The sequence below is a fragment of the Eurosta solidaginis genome, chromosome 2 (genome assembly GCF_040869045.1).
Source record: "Eurosta solidaginis isolate ZX-2024a chromosome 2, ASM4086904v1, whole genome shotgun sequence".
NCBI classification, from domain to species: Eukaryota; Metazoa; Arthropoda; class Insecta; order Diptera; family Tephritidae; genus Eurosta; species Eurosta solidaginis.
This window is the reverse complement of record NC_090320.1, coordinates 175,881,154-175,895,603: the sequence shown is the minus strand read 5'-3', so window position 1 is coordinate 175,895,603 and position 14,450 is coordinate 175,881,154. Positions and strand designations below refer to the sequence as shown.

Sequence of the window (14,450 nt, the reverse complement as noted above, 5' to 3'; positions counted from 1 at the left end):
TATGCAGACAGTTACGAGCACAGACTTGAACATGATTTTCTGCTCAAACATCGACAGTGGCTTCTCAACTGGAATCGCAAAAGACAGTTATAACATCTCAACTGGCATCTCAACTAGAATCCCAGGAAACCCGTATAACACCCAAAATGGAATCCCAAGAGACACGAATAACATCAAAGATCGAAGCACAAGAAACGCGTATTTCAGAAATGTCGACACAGATTACATCAAAGATGGAAACACAACTGAAAGAACAAGAGGCACGCATAACAGTATAACTCTAAGCGCAGGAGACGCGTATATCATCAAAGATCGAAGCGCGTATGGACGAGAAAATAACGCAGTTTGAGGAAAAAAATCGAAGCCGAGGTGGATGCTTTGAGAGGTCGTGTACAGGAGTTGCAATTACATCGCCCAGCTGTTTCAGCAAGCAATCCAAAGGTAAAAACACCATCATTTGACGGTTCTGTTCCTTTCCAGGTCTTTAAGCTTCAGTTGGAGAAGACCGCAGCAGTGAACAACTGGAGTGCTGAAGATAAAGTTGCTGCACTATTCGTGGCATTGAAAGGATCTGCTGCTGAAATCCTACAGACTATTCCCGAGGGAGAGCGGAACAACTACGAAACATTGATGAGCGCTCTAGAGAGGCGATACGGAAGCGAACACAGGAAGCAGATACACCAAAGAGAGTTGCAAAAGCGCTAGCAAAAAGCTAATGAGACTTTGCAGGAGTTTGCGTCAGATGCCGAAAGGCTTGCACATTTGGCGAATGCCGACGCACCCGTGGAATACACCGAAAGGGTAAAAATTTAGAGCTTTATAAATGGCATACGGGACGTCGAAACGAATCATACGCAAACCCAAAGCCAACGTTTGCAGAAACGGTATCCCATGCGCTGACTGAGGATACAGCGTCACTTTTGAGTAAGCCCGCATACAAAGCTCATAGCGTGGAAGTAGAAAGGCCAGACTGGGTAGACACAATTTTGGAAGCATTAAAAGGAACGCAGCAGAAAAACGATGGTGCCGTCAAATGCTTTAAATGTGGAAAGCCAGGGCACATTGCACGTTATTGCAGTACCAATCCTAACAGTTCCAGCAATCTGGGTGGCCGTAAACGCAGAGCTGAAGGAGAGGAGCAAATCTCAAAATCCACTCAATCGTTAAACTAAAGCGAGTCAGCCGCAAGGGGCGACAGCTGGCTCCCTCAATTGAATGCCCCATAATCTCTATCTCACAAATTGGAAGAAGGTAAAGCAATCTTTATGTCGGAGGCCATGTGGATGGAAAGGAACGTTTACTGATTGTAGATACGGGTGCATCCCATTCCATTATTCGAGCGGATTTAGTCAACAAGAAGAGATTGTTGATGAAATCATAATTGGAGTGGACTTCTTAATCGACCAGGGCATCAAAATCGACATGCAAAGCAAGACGATGGGATATAAGAACATGGATGTACAACTTAATTTCGGCTATGAGAGAGGCTACAGCAGTAAACGAGTGCTGGTGGAAGAGAGTCAGCAAATACCGCCAAAATCTGAAGCAGTCATCTGGGAAAAGGTTAATGGAGATTGTGGGACAAACAAATTGTGGTTTGTCGAAGCAGCAAACAAATCAGCACCGAACATACTTGTAGGAAAAACCCTGGCTATGACAAAACAAGATGGACGTATTCTGGTAAGAGTACTCAATGAGTTCAAGTCACCACTCAAACTGACCAAAGGAGCTATCTTGGGAAGATGCAAAGAGGCTGAAGTAATTATTAACTGTGAACAGCTCCAGGAACACGTTTCATCTAGTAATACTGATCTTTCAAATGACATCACGGCATGCACGGAGGGGCTAGAGGAAGATTATCAGAGTAAGGCAAAGCAATTGCTTCTAAAGTACGCAAACATATTTGACCAGGATGGTTCCAAACCAGGCCACACCAATGTTGTGAAACATCAAATTGACACTGGAGACGCGAGGCCGATACGTCAAGCTCCACGTAGTGTTCCACTGGCGAAGCGGGAAGTTGTGAGTCAAATTATACAAGAAATGAGCGACAGCGGCGTCATCGAACCATCAGCTAGTCCCTGGAGCTCACCGGTAGTACTTGTAAAGAAGAAGGATGGAAAAATGAGGTTTTGCGTGGATTACCGGAAGTTGAATGACGTTACGAACGGACGACGGATAGCTACCCATTGCCAAGAATTGACGACACTCTGGACTCGCTCTCCAGTACGAAATGGTTTTCCACACTGGACTTGAAAAGCGGCTACTGGCAAGTGGAGGTGAAGGAGGAAGATAAAGAGAAAACAGCCTTCAGCGTCGGAGATGGTCTTTGGCAATTTACAGTAATGCCCTTTGGACTATGTAATGCACCAGCTACTTTCGAGAGACTCATGGATCAGGTACTGAAAGGACCACATTCGAAAACATGCTTGGTGTACCTGGACAACATCATCGTATTGGGCAAGAACTTTGATGAACATCTTAAAAACTTAGAGGAAGTTTTCCAGAGAATAGCTGGCGCTGGTCTGAAACTAAGTCCCAAAAAGTGTGCGCTGTTTAAACAGGATGTAAATTATTTGGGTCACAAGGCAGCGACAGAGGGCATCTGCACAGCGAACGAAAAGATAGAGGCTGTAAAGGATTGGTCAAGACCACAGAACCTACATGAATTGAGAAGTTTCCTCGGACTGTGCACATATTCCTGCCGATTTGTACCAAACTTTTCCAGCTTAGCCCATAGCCTCCATGAGCTTACAAGAAAAAATAAAGCTTTTCAATGGAAAAAGGACAAAGAAGTGGCTTTCCAAACATTGAAGGAGCGTTTGTGCACTGCCCCAATGTTAGCATATCCGATTCCAGGAGCAACATTTATTCTAGATACAGATGCGAGTGGATATGCTATAGGAGTCGTTTTGTCACAACTGGTCGATGGACAGGAGAAGGTAGTTGCATATTACAGGCGTTCAATTGGAAAACCAGAAAGGAACTACTGCGTTACACGGAGAGAGCTGTTGGCATTGGTAGAGTGCATTAAACATTTTCACAAATACTTCTACGCCCAGCGATTCCGCGTCAGGACAGATCACGCAGCGTTGAAATGGCTTCTGCAGTTCCATAATCCAGAAGGACAACTGGCACGGTGGATAGAGCGGCTACAATGCTATGACTTTCCATTGAGCATCGGAAAAGTAGTACCCATGGGATTGCCGATGCAATGTCCCGAAGACCATGTAGTTTGGAATGCAAGCACTGCTCAAAGCCCGAGGCTAAAGACGACATTATAGATGTCCGGCTAATGATTATAACGTGTGCGAATGAATGGGACAAGGAACAACTAAGGAAGTGTCAGCTAGAAGATATAGATCTGTCACATGTTATGCAAGGGCTCGAACGAAACGAAAGACCAAATAGAGAGGAGATGTCAGCAGAGATTCCCATTGCGAAGTCATATTGGGCACAGTGGAACAGTTTAGAATTGATATCCGGTTGCTTGCATCGAGTATGGGCGAGTGAGGATGGTCAATGCAAGAAGAAACTGATAGTTGTTCCCAGAAAGAGGATTCCTGAGGTGCTCAGAGAGTTGCATAATGGTCCAAGTGGAGGTCATCTTGAAATTACGAAGACGCTCGAGAAGATTAAACAGAGATTCTATTGGGTTGGTTGCCGTCAGTAGGTCACTGAGTGGATTGCGAACTGCGAAGTTTACAGCAGAGCGAAAGGGCTCAAAACCCGAAGTCATGGCCAGATGAAGCAATATAACTCAGGTGCACCATTTGAAAGGATCGCTATGGATGTCGCAGGTCCATTTCCTACTAGCAACTGCGGAAGCAAATATGTACTGGTAGTTATGGATTATTTCAGCAAATGGCCAGAGGTATACCCAATCCCAAATCAAGAAGCAGAAACAGTAGCAGAAGTGTTTATAAACAATTGGGTTGCAAGGTATGGTGTACCAATAGAGTTACATTCTGACCAAGGCAGGAATTTCGAATCAGCTGTGTTCCAGGAAATGTCTAAATCATTGGGCATTCGAAAAACACGGACAACTGCATTGCATCCTCAGTCCGATGGTATGGTGGAACGTTTCAATAGAACCTTGGAGGAGCATTTAAGGAAAGTAGTAGACAAGTACCATTAGGAGTGGGATACCCGCATACCATTATTCTTGATGGCTTACCGATCAGCAGTGCATAAGACAGCAGGCCCCACACCCCTGCAAAAGTAATTTTTGGCAATGACCTTCGACTGCCAGCTGGTTTGAAGTTTGGGATAGATGCCGATGCGGAGAGAAATGTCAAGAAATCCACTGGTGTCTTGGAAGAAGAGCTGAGAGAGATACACGATCTTGTAAGACAACGAGCAAAGATTATGAGTGACAAGATGAAAGCCCGATACGATAAAGCAATTAATTCGGAAGGTTTTCAGGAAGGAGATTTGGTGCTGTTATACAACCCACAACGAAAAAAAGGTTTGTCCCCGAAATTGCAGTGTAATTTGGAAGACCCATACAAAGTTATAAAACGGATCAACGATGTAGTGTACCGCATACAAACCATTGGCAAACCACGAACCAAAATGAAAGTGGTTCATTTGGAAAGGCTGGCAGCGTTTAGATCGAGAGATTTGTCTGATCGGGACGATCAGACTTAGATGGAGGGCAGTGCTACAAATATTAGCATCACTAAGGGGTACTGTGATCTCTAAGCCGATGCTAAACAGTGATATCATGCACATCCTTAAATCAATTATTATGTATCTACATAAACCAATCAATAATTATATCTACACATATGTACGTACACGCAGCGGAGAAGCAACGCACAAACACATGCATATATCTTATCTGAGGTGCTCACAAGAGAGGGCAATAATTTGTGTGAGAAGCTATAAACGTAGTTGTGGCTGGTGATTTGTAGCTGATAACTAACTAGTAAGTTCTGGAATGGAAAAGCCTAGAAGTATGCAACGACGAAACCAGACAGTATAAAAGGCGACAGCAGTAGAGGCGAGAGATCAGTTTGGTTTAAACAAGCGATTAGTTGCGAAATATAAGTGTTAGTTTGAAAGTAGTCTAATAAAGTCCATTTTGCATTATCGAATATTGGAGTTATTTATTCAACATTTTAGTGATTCGAACCTTAGTAGAATATTTGAAATAAGCGGAATTGCAGTAAATCCGTTACAATATGTAATGCATTCTACGGTTAACAAACAGTCAAAATTTTAGTGATTCGAACCTTAGTAGAAGATTTGAAATAAACGGAATTGCAGTAAATCCGTTACAATATGTAATGCATTCTACGGTTAACAAAGCCAGATGGCGGGCCATCAGATGCTCACACAAGCATAAACACAGCGCGTCCCCAATTACTATCACCGCCAAAGAGGTTGATGATGATGTCCTTCATTCTAAAACATCTAAAGCAGTAGGCTAAGACGGCATAGCCGTGCCGATGCTTAAAAAAACTTGGCAAAGAGGGATTTAATTATCTAGCGCATGTCTTCAACCTGTCCCTGCCCACCTTCGTCAACCCCGAAAAATGGAAATTGGTCAGAGTAGTTCCGAATTAAAGCCTGCGAAACCAGCTAACAAAGGATAATCTTATCGTCCGATATATCTCCTATGCAGTATGGCACTTGAAGCCATTCTGCTTTCCTATTTCACTGCGAATTTGCGTCTTGCCAATCACCAGCATGACTTTCCACTAGCATGACTTTCGAAAACCACACATGTAGCACTACCACCGCGATAAACGCCATAAACACACATATAAATTTCGGATTAAATCAAAAACCCCACCACATAACAGTACTCGTTGCGCTAGACCTATCACAAGCTTTGGATACGGTCAAATACGGCACGTTACTGCAAGACTTGGAAGGGTCCTCCCTTCCTACAAGTCTCAAAAGGTGGACCGCAAATTGTCGGCAAGTACCGGTGCAATTCAGAATCATAACATCTGAACCCAGAAGAATGAGGGGTACCACAGAATGGTGACCTGACCCCGCTTTTGTTTAACTTCTGCATTCCGAAGCTACCTTCACTGCCAGAAGGAGTCACTACTGTATCCTACGCGATGACTGCACAATAGTGGTCTTAGGCCCAGGTCCATACATCGATGAGCTTTGTAATAAAATAAAGCAATTGGCAGGCCGATAAATGTTACTCACTGAAGTAAATACAGGCCTGCCAAAACACTGCCCTCAGAACCGCTACCTACACAATGAGGCGCGAGTACACCCCATTAGGGAGAGAAACGAAATGCTGAACAAACAGTTTCTGTTGAATACACAGAAACCTGGGCATCGCGAAAGACATCTGATTATAGAGGCCACACCTCCCAGGGGCTTAAGAGATTATCTCCGTAAGCATTATGAGGAAATAGGGCACAAGAGAACACAGCCGTATTAAGCAAAGAGCACAAGCTGGTCCTCTATGCCAGGAATTTCCCGGCGAATCGAGTTCTTAAAGAAAAATACCCAGAACTCGCAGAAGAGGAACGCACTCTCCCTAGGGAAACGCGCGTCACTCTAGCTCGACCTCGATCTGGGTACTGTAACAGGTTAAACTCTTACCTACCCAGAATCACCCCGACATTCAAAATGTATATCCTGCTTGCAATATGTCCCCACATGACACCAACCATCTCTTCAACAAAAACAACAACGCCTTTCACCCGTCCCACCTTGTGTCGGCCGGGTTTTTTCGCATAAATGAAATTTGTGTGCCGGTTGATTTCTTTCTTTTTCTCTTTTTAGTGAATGAGAAGGTTTTCGGACTAAAATTTTTGTAGCGCTGAGTTTATGTGCACCAACCAACACTTAACACATATACTCTCGATATGTAAGAATCACCTGAATATTAATTTTCGTTTAAATGCGTTTTTCATAAACCTTGCAGTAAATTGTAGAGATTTTGAGCTTAACAAAAGTGTACTGATACCTAATGATGGTTGGGCGCTGAATAATGCGAAGGTGCTGACTTTGGGGAAAGAAATCTGGCAGCCCCAAATATATTAATTAAGAAAGAAAATCCAAAAAAAGTAATCTATGATTTGGCTTACTTCACTTACAAATCAATTTAATGAACCGGAAGTAGGTTATCGTGAAACTATCAAATTCTCCACCTCCACTTAAATATAATCGGTAATGCGATATTGAACAAATGAAACTTCACTTTAAAAATATATGACATACGGACCCTGGATAATGCAAAAGTTTTTTAAAACTTACCTTGGTAATAATAGTTTCATCAGAAATACGAACAATACTTTTAAAATTGACATTTGCCATTGTTGTAGTATTCGCAGTTTCTTTGGCAATAACTACAGTAGCCAGGGCTGGTTTAGTCGTTATTGTCAACACGAATGCAATTAGAAACGTGAGGTAGAGCGGACTCGATATGATTTTATTTCTTCTGATGGGCTTGCTTTTCCACATACTGAAATTTATTGTCTGTTTTTCTGTTGCCAATAATTATGTTGTCTAGTTGTACAGTTTTGTTGTGTTGTGTATCTATCTGGGCTAGGCTGGTACAAACAAAAAGTTGTTGACATCCACTCTGATCGTAAACGTGTTATCAACAGACATTTCCTTGCTGGCTCACATCTGCAGTTTAGCTAAAAAATGTAAGAACAAATTTGAAAAAATCAAAATGCTGCCTGATTAACCTTAATTTCCATTCCTTATTTTCACCATGAATAAGAGCTAGAGGATCCAGAGAGATCCTTTGTGAGAGAACTTCACGAAAAAAAAAATTTATTTTTCGGTAGCCACTATCGACTCGAGCGGTGGGAGCACCTAGCCATTTTTTTCTTGAAGGGTTATCCCTCCAAGCTTAGGCTTAGTCCAACTAAGGACCTTATATTTCCTAGTAAATAATACTCCATAGGTTTTTTGCGCATTGTCGGTTAACCCGACTCCAGATGCCAGGGAATTTACATCCCTAAGTGCCTGATCCATCAGAGAGCTGATTATTGTTAGACCTCTTATGATGACTGAAACGTCATGCCGTAAGTTTGACAGGTCCTCTTCCGAACCACCTAAGCAATTGATTTATAACCAGCTTCCAAAGCATTAGTAATAGAACCAGATCTGCGGCGTTCCTCTGTTTACTGATTTTGTTCAAGATCAAATAGGCGGTGAAGAACCAATCACGGAGAGCCTGAACTCGATTGAAGTTCATCCAGCTTTAACAAATCGGCTCCATATTGAGCTGCAGAATGTCACATCGCAATGGGATCTATGCGAGGCAACAAAATATGTAAACAGAGGAACGCCGCAGGTTTGAGTTCTGTCACCAATTCTGTGGGGTCTAGTCAATTGCTTAGGCGGCTCGACAGAGGACCTGTCAAATTTACGGCAATGCAGATGACGTTTCAGTCATCAAATGCGGCAGATGCCTAACAATAGTAAGCTCTCTGATGGATCAGGCACTACGGGATGTACATGCTTGGGCATCTGGAGTCGGGTTAACCGCCAACGCGGAAAACCCGATCTAGTACTATTTAGTTGGAAATATAAGGTTCCGAGCCTAAGCTCGGAGGAGTAACCCTACAAGAAAAATATAGCACAAAGTATCTAGGAGTTATACTAGATAGTAAGTTGTCGTGGAAGAGAGAGCGAAGAAATCCTCCGCCGCACTGTATGCATGCAAGAAGATGCTATGATGCACGTGGGCCTATCACCCAAACTCTCTCATTAGCCATTCACGGCAATTGTGAAGCCAATGCTTTATTATGGAGTTCTTGTTTGGTGGACAGCCACACACAAAAGTACGTATAACAAAAAACTTGAGGGGGTATGCAGAGTATTAGATAATGATTAGCATAACGGGATCCCTAAAAACGACTAGCACAGCATCACTGCCTATTTGATCATGATATCGTTCACGAAGCCTTGCACTATCTGCTCCATGATCGAAGTGTAAGGGTTGTCTGAGAGGTCTTCTGCATAATCTCCCTATGGGAATTGTGTGTCGAAAAGCGTCCTAAGAAACCCTTCACGATTACTAGACCATTTCCCGTTCTCTTTCCTTATAAGTCCACTGACTAAATTTCTCTCCATATCATCGACCCTTTGACTATAGGGGGACTCATGAAAGCATATAAACTTATAAGGTGTAAAATTATATCCATTTACACACGCTGTTATATGAACGCACCTTGTAATACTCTTGATAAACTTCATTGTTTATCAGCTGTATTATTGCCAAACAAAATTTTTTTGATTGTTATACAAATTAAAAAATGCCAAGATTAAGTGAAAAATCAAAACTAAAACGCCTTTACTTGCTAATGTTGGAGATTTCTGATGAAAATGCCTGCTGTAATGTCTGCAAGGTTGAATTCCTTTGAGTTTGTTTACATTACACAATGAAATGTGCGCGTAAATTTATACAAATTGCTTACGCACTAGATAAATTCATACGTTTACACACTTTATAAGGCATTTATACGGTTACATGAGTCCCCCTTATATTCTATCCTTTATAACTGGGACGAAATTTCTCCAATGCTTGTTTACTTTCCAGTGCAATTCTGATGACGTACTGTGTCAGACTATTGCCGACTATCAGTATATTGTAGCGAATTTAGTGAAACTCCGCTTATTTTACACCTTCTACTAACGTTCATATCGCTAAATTATTGAATAAATAACTCCAATATTCAATTATGCAAAATAGTCTTTATTAGACTACTTTGAAAGTACAATAACACTTATACCTCGCAACCAATAGCGTGCTTAAATCAAACTGAGTACCGACTACTCAGCTTTCGCTGCTTTTATATTCTGTGCCCAAATGTCTAAACGTTTCTTCTGTTATACTGTTTTCATACAGACGGCTTATTGAATAATAAAGGCAGTTTTCTACATTAAGACGCTTATTGAGCTCAATCTTCCCTAAAAAATTCGAATCTATTATTATTTCATTAGTAGCTAATCGAATGCCTAATGAAGTCAAAAGCACAATGCAACTCTGTTGGCAGCGTTCCGCTTCAGTTTCCGCTTCTTAGTTTTCAAATCAAATGTCATTGTCTGCATGGCGGAACGATACAAGGTGGCCGCATCGAACAGCTGATTATAGCCTTTTTTATTTGATTTGATACATCAACTACCGGCGCAGTACGATTTTGACATTTGTCCATCGAATTTACAAGTACATGGAATTTTTTTTGTTTGTAGGTATGTCACCATGCTCCCACCTTGTATCGTGCCGCCATGATTGTCTGTCTCATCCTTCATACTAATCGAGCAGTTACTTCTGTGTGAAAGCAAAAAATTTACGATTTCATTAGCAGGTGAAATGCGATCATTAAGTTTCTGTGTGAAAACAGTATTAGAATTTTCTACTTGGTTACAAGTTATACGCGTCGCGTATGTGTCTGTAGTTTATAGCCTCTCGCATAGCCATATGCGCGTGTATATGTACTACTTGAACTGATGACTGTGTGTGATCTGTGTGTGAGTTATCTCTTCGTTGCCTTGTCTGTATGGGGGTAAATGATGATTAATGTGTTTATGTAGTAATATTCGTCACAATATATATTGACGCATCCTCCCGAATTTCTGCTGCTTTCATATAACCATGGCTGCATTTTCCTCCTGAATGGCACTACAGTGGTCTAGCAGCCTATAGGATTTACTTTTTTCTGGATTGACACAGTGACCAACAGACCCAACCCCTTCCGATAATTTGGAACCATAGCTTTCCACGTATTTTGTATATTCTGCCATTTCCGTACCTTTACGCAAACCCTTCGAATATATTGTCTGTCTATAGTCTGTTTGTCGTATATTAGATAACGCTATGCTGCTATGGCCATTCGGCCTGCACCCAAGCTGCTCCGAGGCCTTAAGCCTTATTCTAGTTGTTGACTGTTAGATGATACCTTAACGGTGATAAATTTCAGAAAGATGTACTATCAATATCAGGCAAAGGGCCATCGGAAGTGATTAAATAAAGAGTACTGCAGTAGAGCCCCTCGTTCGATTGCCGATACGGCTCAGACATGAAACTTTAAATGGAGTGTGCGCCTCCTATACACGATTTTCAGGAAATGCAGCCCAACATTTGAAGGGTGATTTCGAGAAACGTCAACTGTCAAAAAAAACCTTCGTTAAGATTACCACTAACATTGCACTCTTAGGCTCCCTTTTCGTTGCGATGGGCAGGCTGAAAAATGTACACACACACGAAAAAATAAAGTTCTCTCTTAACAGTTTTCGGTGTAATATCAAAGCTAATTTTGGTGTAATTTCAAATTTAGCTCCAATGCAATGTGAAAATGTTTGGTTGTATTGAGTAATGGTAGATGTGAACAACCAGCCGCAGTGGTGTGGAGGTTCAAGTCCTGGCCAAATCACTATCCATTTTACTACCTTTATATAAATTCCCTTTCATGTTTGTCCCCTCATTTCCATACGAATTTTTGACCCACGAAAAAGTCTTTTTCGGTATCTTACCGTTGAACTAGACACTTGATACTTAGATCAAAGTTTAGATCTAGGGGACATTAAAATTACAATTGCGAATATCAAATAAGCAGCCCTCGATCAAGAGAGGCTGGTGAGGAGGGTTTGGCTTAAAAGGCCTAAAGCACCTTGTGAACCTCCAGTGGCAGGGCGAGTAGATGCCGCCCTGAATTAAGCATCCACAGCCTAGTACGGGGTTGCTTCGAGGGAATACCTACCCAAGATAGGGAGGCAACTATACGACGTGGGATACACACTCAGGAAGGTAAAGAGGTAAATTATTTGTAAATTTAAGGTGATTGTCACATTAAGACTGAGCCCAGTAAGGTCTTAATGAAGGTATACTCGAATCAACGACTCGGATATGTTTGTTAAGGGCTGGTGAATGTGGCATTCGGAAATCTCAGTACACGGCTTGACACACCGTCGAAATAACTTTCCGGTTAATGTCCTATTCGTCTCCGTTCCGTTAAAACCTTGGCAGGCCTTGGGGTACATTCAAAGTCCGTCATCATTAAGTTGGTGTTGCGGTTCGGTTGCGATCCTCCCGATTAATACTGATCTGGCTCTGAACGCAGTCTTCATGAGGGACTGCGTCAACCTTCACGTGGCCTCCCTGCCTTCGCATAGACAACCACGGGATCTATATAGGTAACTGCATACTCGGACCAAGATAGCGGCCTCAAGTGGGGACCCAATTTAATAAATGATGAGCAACAACAATACAAAAAAAAAAACCAAACACAGGAGAATGAAATGGCGTTCAATCCATTCGTAGGAAGGAAGCTAGCTCGCTCTCCAGAAGGGCGTGGCCCATCGGCTGGGGGCCTTAACAATTCGTCGCAAGTGGTAACGAAACCCAAAGGAGCGGAGACCGAAAGCAAGCAAGGAGCGTTGTTGCCGGGTGCTACACCGAAGCTTTGCAAAAAGAACTCCGACAGCAAGGCTCAAACGGGCACACCATTATTAAGTGAGCTAATTAAGCAGACGTCAGCTGCGTTAAATCAGCAAAACCCCCCTGGAGAAAAAAAGATGACCAAGCTTGATGCAGTTCTTCATAGGGCGTAATAATATACGCGCGAAAATCAAGCGCTTGGCCTCCGTAATAAAAATGCTGTACATCGATTCGGCCCTAGAGGTAAAGAATTTAGAACATAAATTGCGTGCAAGCGAATGTGCCAAGGATAGAAATCCATCACCACCAGGAAAGCGACCGAAGAATAATTCGTACTCGACCAAGGAGAACAACGTGGTAAAACCCACTACTACACTAAAAGACGTCTTGCCAGGGCACGAGGGTGGTCACAAACGACGGGAAGAAACGCAAGAGCAGATGGAGTGGAAAGAGGAAACTGCAGCCCAAAAGACGGGAGAGTGGCAGTTAGCTAAAGAGAAGAGCAAGAAAAAAGCACTTAAGGCTAGGCCGGATGCAATCATCATTTCCAAGGCGGGGGATGCGACGTACGCCGACATATTGCGTAAAGTGAGAAGATGCGACGAATTAAAATCTCTGGGTGATGACGTCAAAACGATTAGAAGAACGGCGAAAGGAGAGCTGTTACTAGAGCTGAAAAAATCGCTACACTACAGTGCAGAGATCTTGATGAGATTACTACGCCCGAGGAGATTTGCAACGCACTCCACCAGCAATGCAACATCAAACTTCCAGATGTGGCTGCCTTAAAAAGCATACGCACAGGGTACAGTGGCACGAAGTCGGCACTTATAAGTCTTACAGCGGATGATGCCAAGGCGGTTCTTAATACGCAAAGAATCCGGATAGGATGTGTATCCTGCCGAATAAGAGAGCTCAAGCAAGAGAAACGCTGTTATAGGTACTGGGGCTACGGGCATATAGCTCAGAAATGTAAGGAGACTGTAGATGGGTCTAGCCTATGCAGGAAATGCGACCAGGAAGGTCATAAGGCTGCAAGTTGCGAAAACGCACCGAAATGCGCGCTATGTGGGGCACAACATTCAGCAGGCAGTTTTAAATGCTCACAACGAGAGGGCAGCAAAATGACTGTCTCATGAGGGTATTGCAGTTCAATTTAAACCATTACGAGGCAGCCCAAGAGCTATTATCCCAAACAGTCTATGAAGGAGGATATGACATAGTGGTACTCTCTGAACAATACAAAAATCGCCAGGAGCAGGGTTGGCACTCAGATTCAGCAGAGAAAGCCTCAATTTGGGCACCAGGAAAATTTCTCCCACAGGAAATTATGACGCCAACGGTAGAAGGATTCACGTGGGCAAAAATCAACGGTATATACGTCTTCAGTTTATATGCCCCTCCGAGCATGATCATCGCCGAGTTCGACGACATGATATACGGGATCACCATTGAAGCACGAGGTAAACATCCGCTTTTAGTGTGTGGAGACTTCAATGCATGGCCATCTGTGTGGGGAAGTAGACGAAACAACGAAAGAGGGAGAATTCTTCTCGAAAGCTTTCTTCTTTGAGGCTAGAACTCCTAAATGAACCAGGGATATATACCTTCGATACAGGTACCAGATTATATATCCATTATAGATCTCACCTTCGCTAGCAGCGAAATAGCAAGACGAGCAAAATGGTCCATAAGCAACGTCTACACACACAGCGACCATAAAGCTATTAGCGTAGAGCTGCTCGAAACTCCACGAACGGTAGCAGCAAGACATCGAAAAAGTAGGAAATGGAAACAGCACCTTTTCGACCCACAAATATTTGACATTATCTGGAAGGACGCCATAGTACGAGAATCGCATGCGGAAGCCCAGTCGGTTCAAATCACTAAGTTGCTATGTATGGCATGTGATGCTGCCATGCCCAGAAGTCCCGGAAAACCACAGCGGACTCCGGTATATTGGTGGAATGACGAAATTGCGGAAGAGCGTAGAAAATGTCACAAAGCACGAAGAATAGCGCAGAGGGCACGCTGTATGCTGGATTCCCTAGGGAAGATTTTCGAGCGTATAATTAGTGAG

General features: G+C 42.8%; 1 protein-coding gene across 4 annotated transcripts in view; it reads right to left on the bottom strand.

Annotated features, from left to right (window-relative positions):
* LOC137240343 (probable G-protein coupled receptor CG31760) overlaps window positions 1–14,450 on the bottom strand; it is a 1,391,529-nt gene that overhangs the window by 1,254,281 nt on the left and 122,798 nt on the right. For 3 of the 4 annotated variants that reach the window (XM_067766452.1, XM_067766451.1, XM_067766453.1), the window contains exon 2: window positions 7,234–7,619. The exons of the other annotated variant lie outside the window; for it this stretch is intronic. In XM_067766452.1, the coding sequence (XP_067622553.1) occupies window positions 7,234–7,440 (207 nt within the window). In that variant the 5' untranslated portion in view covers window positions 7,441–7,619. The remainder of the gene's footprint in view (window positions 1–7,233; window positions 7,620–14,450) is intronic. 4 annotated transcript variants of the gene reach the window in all.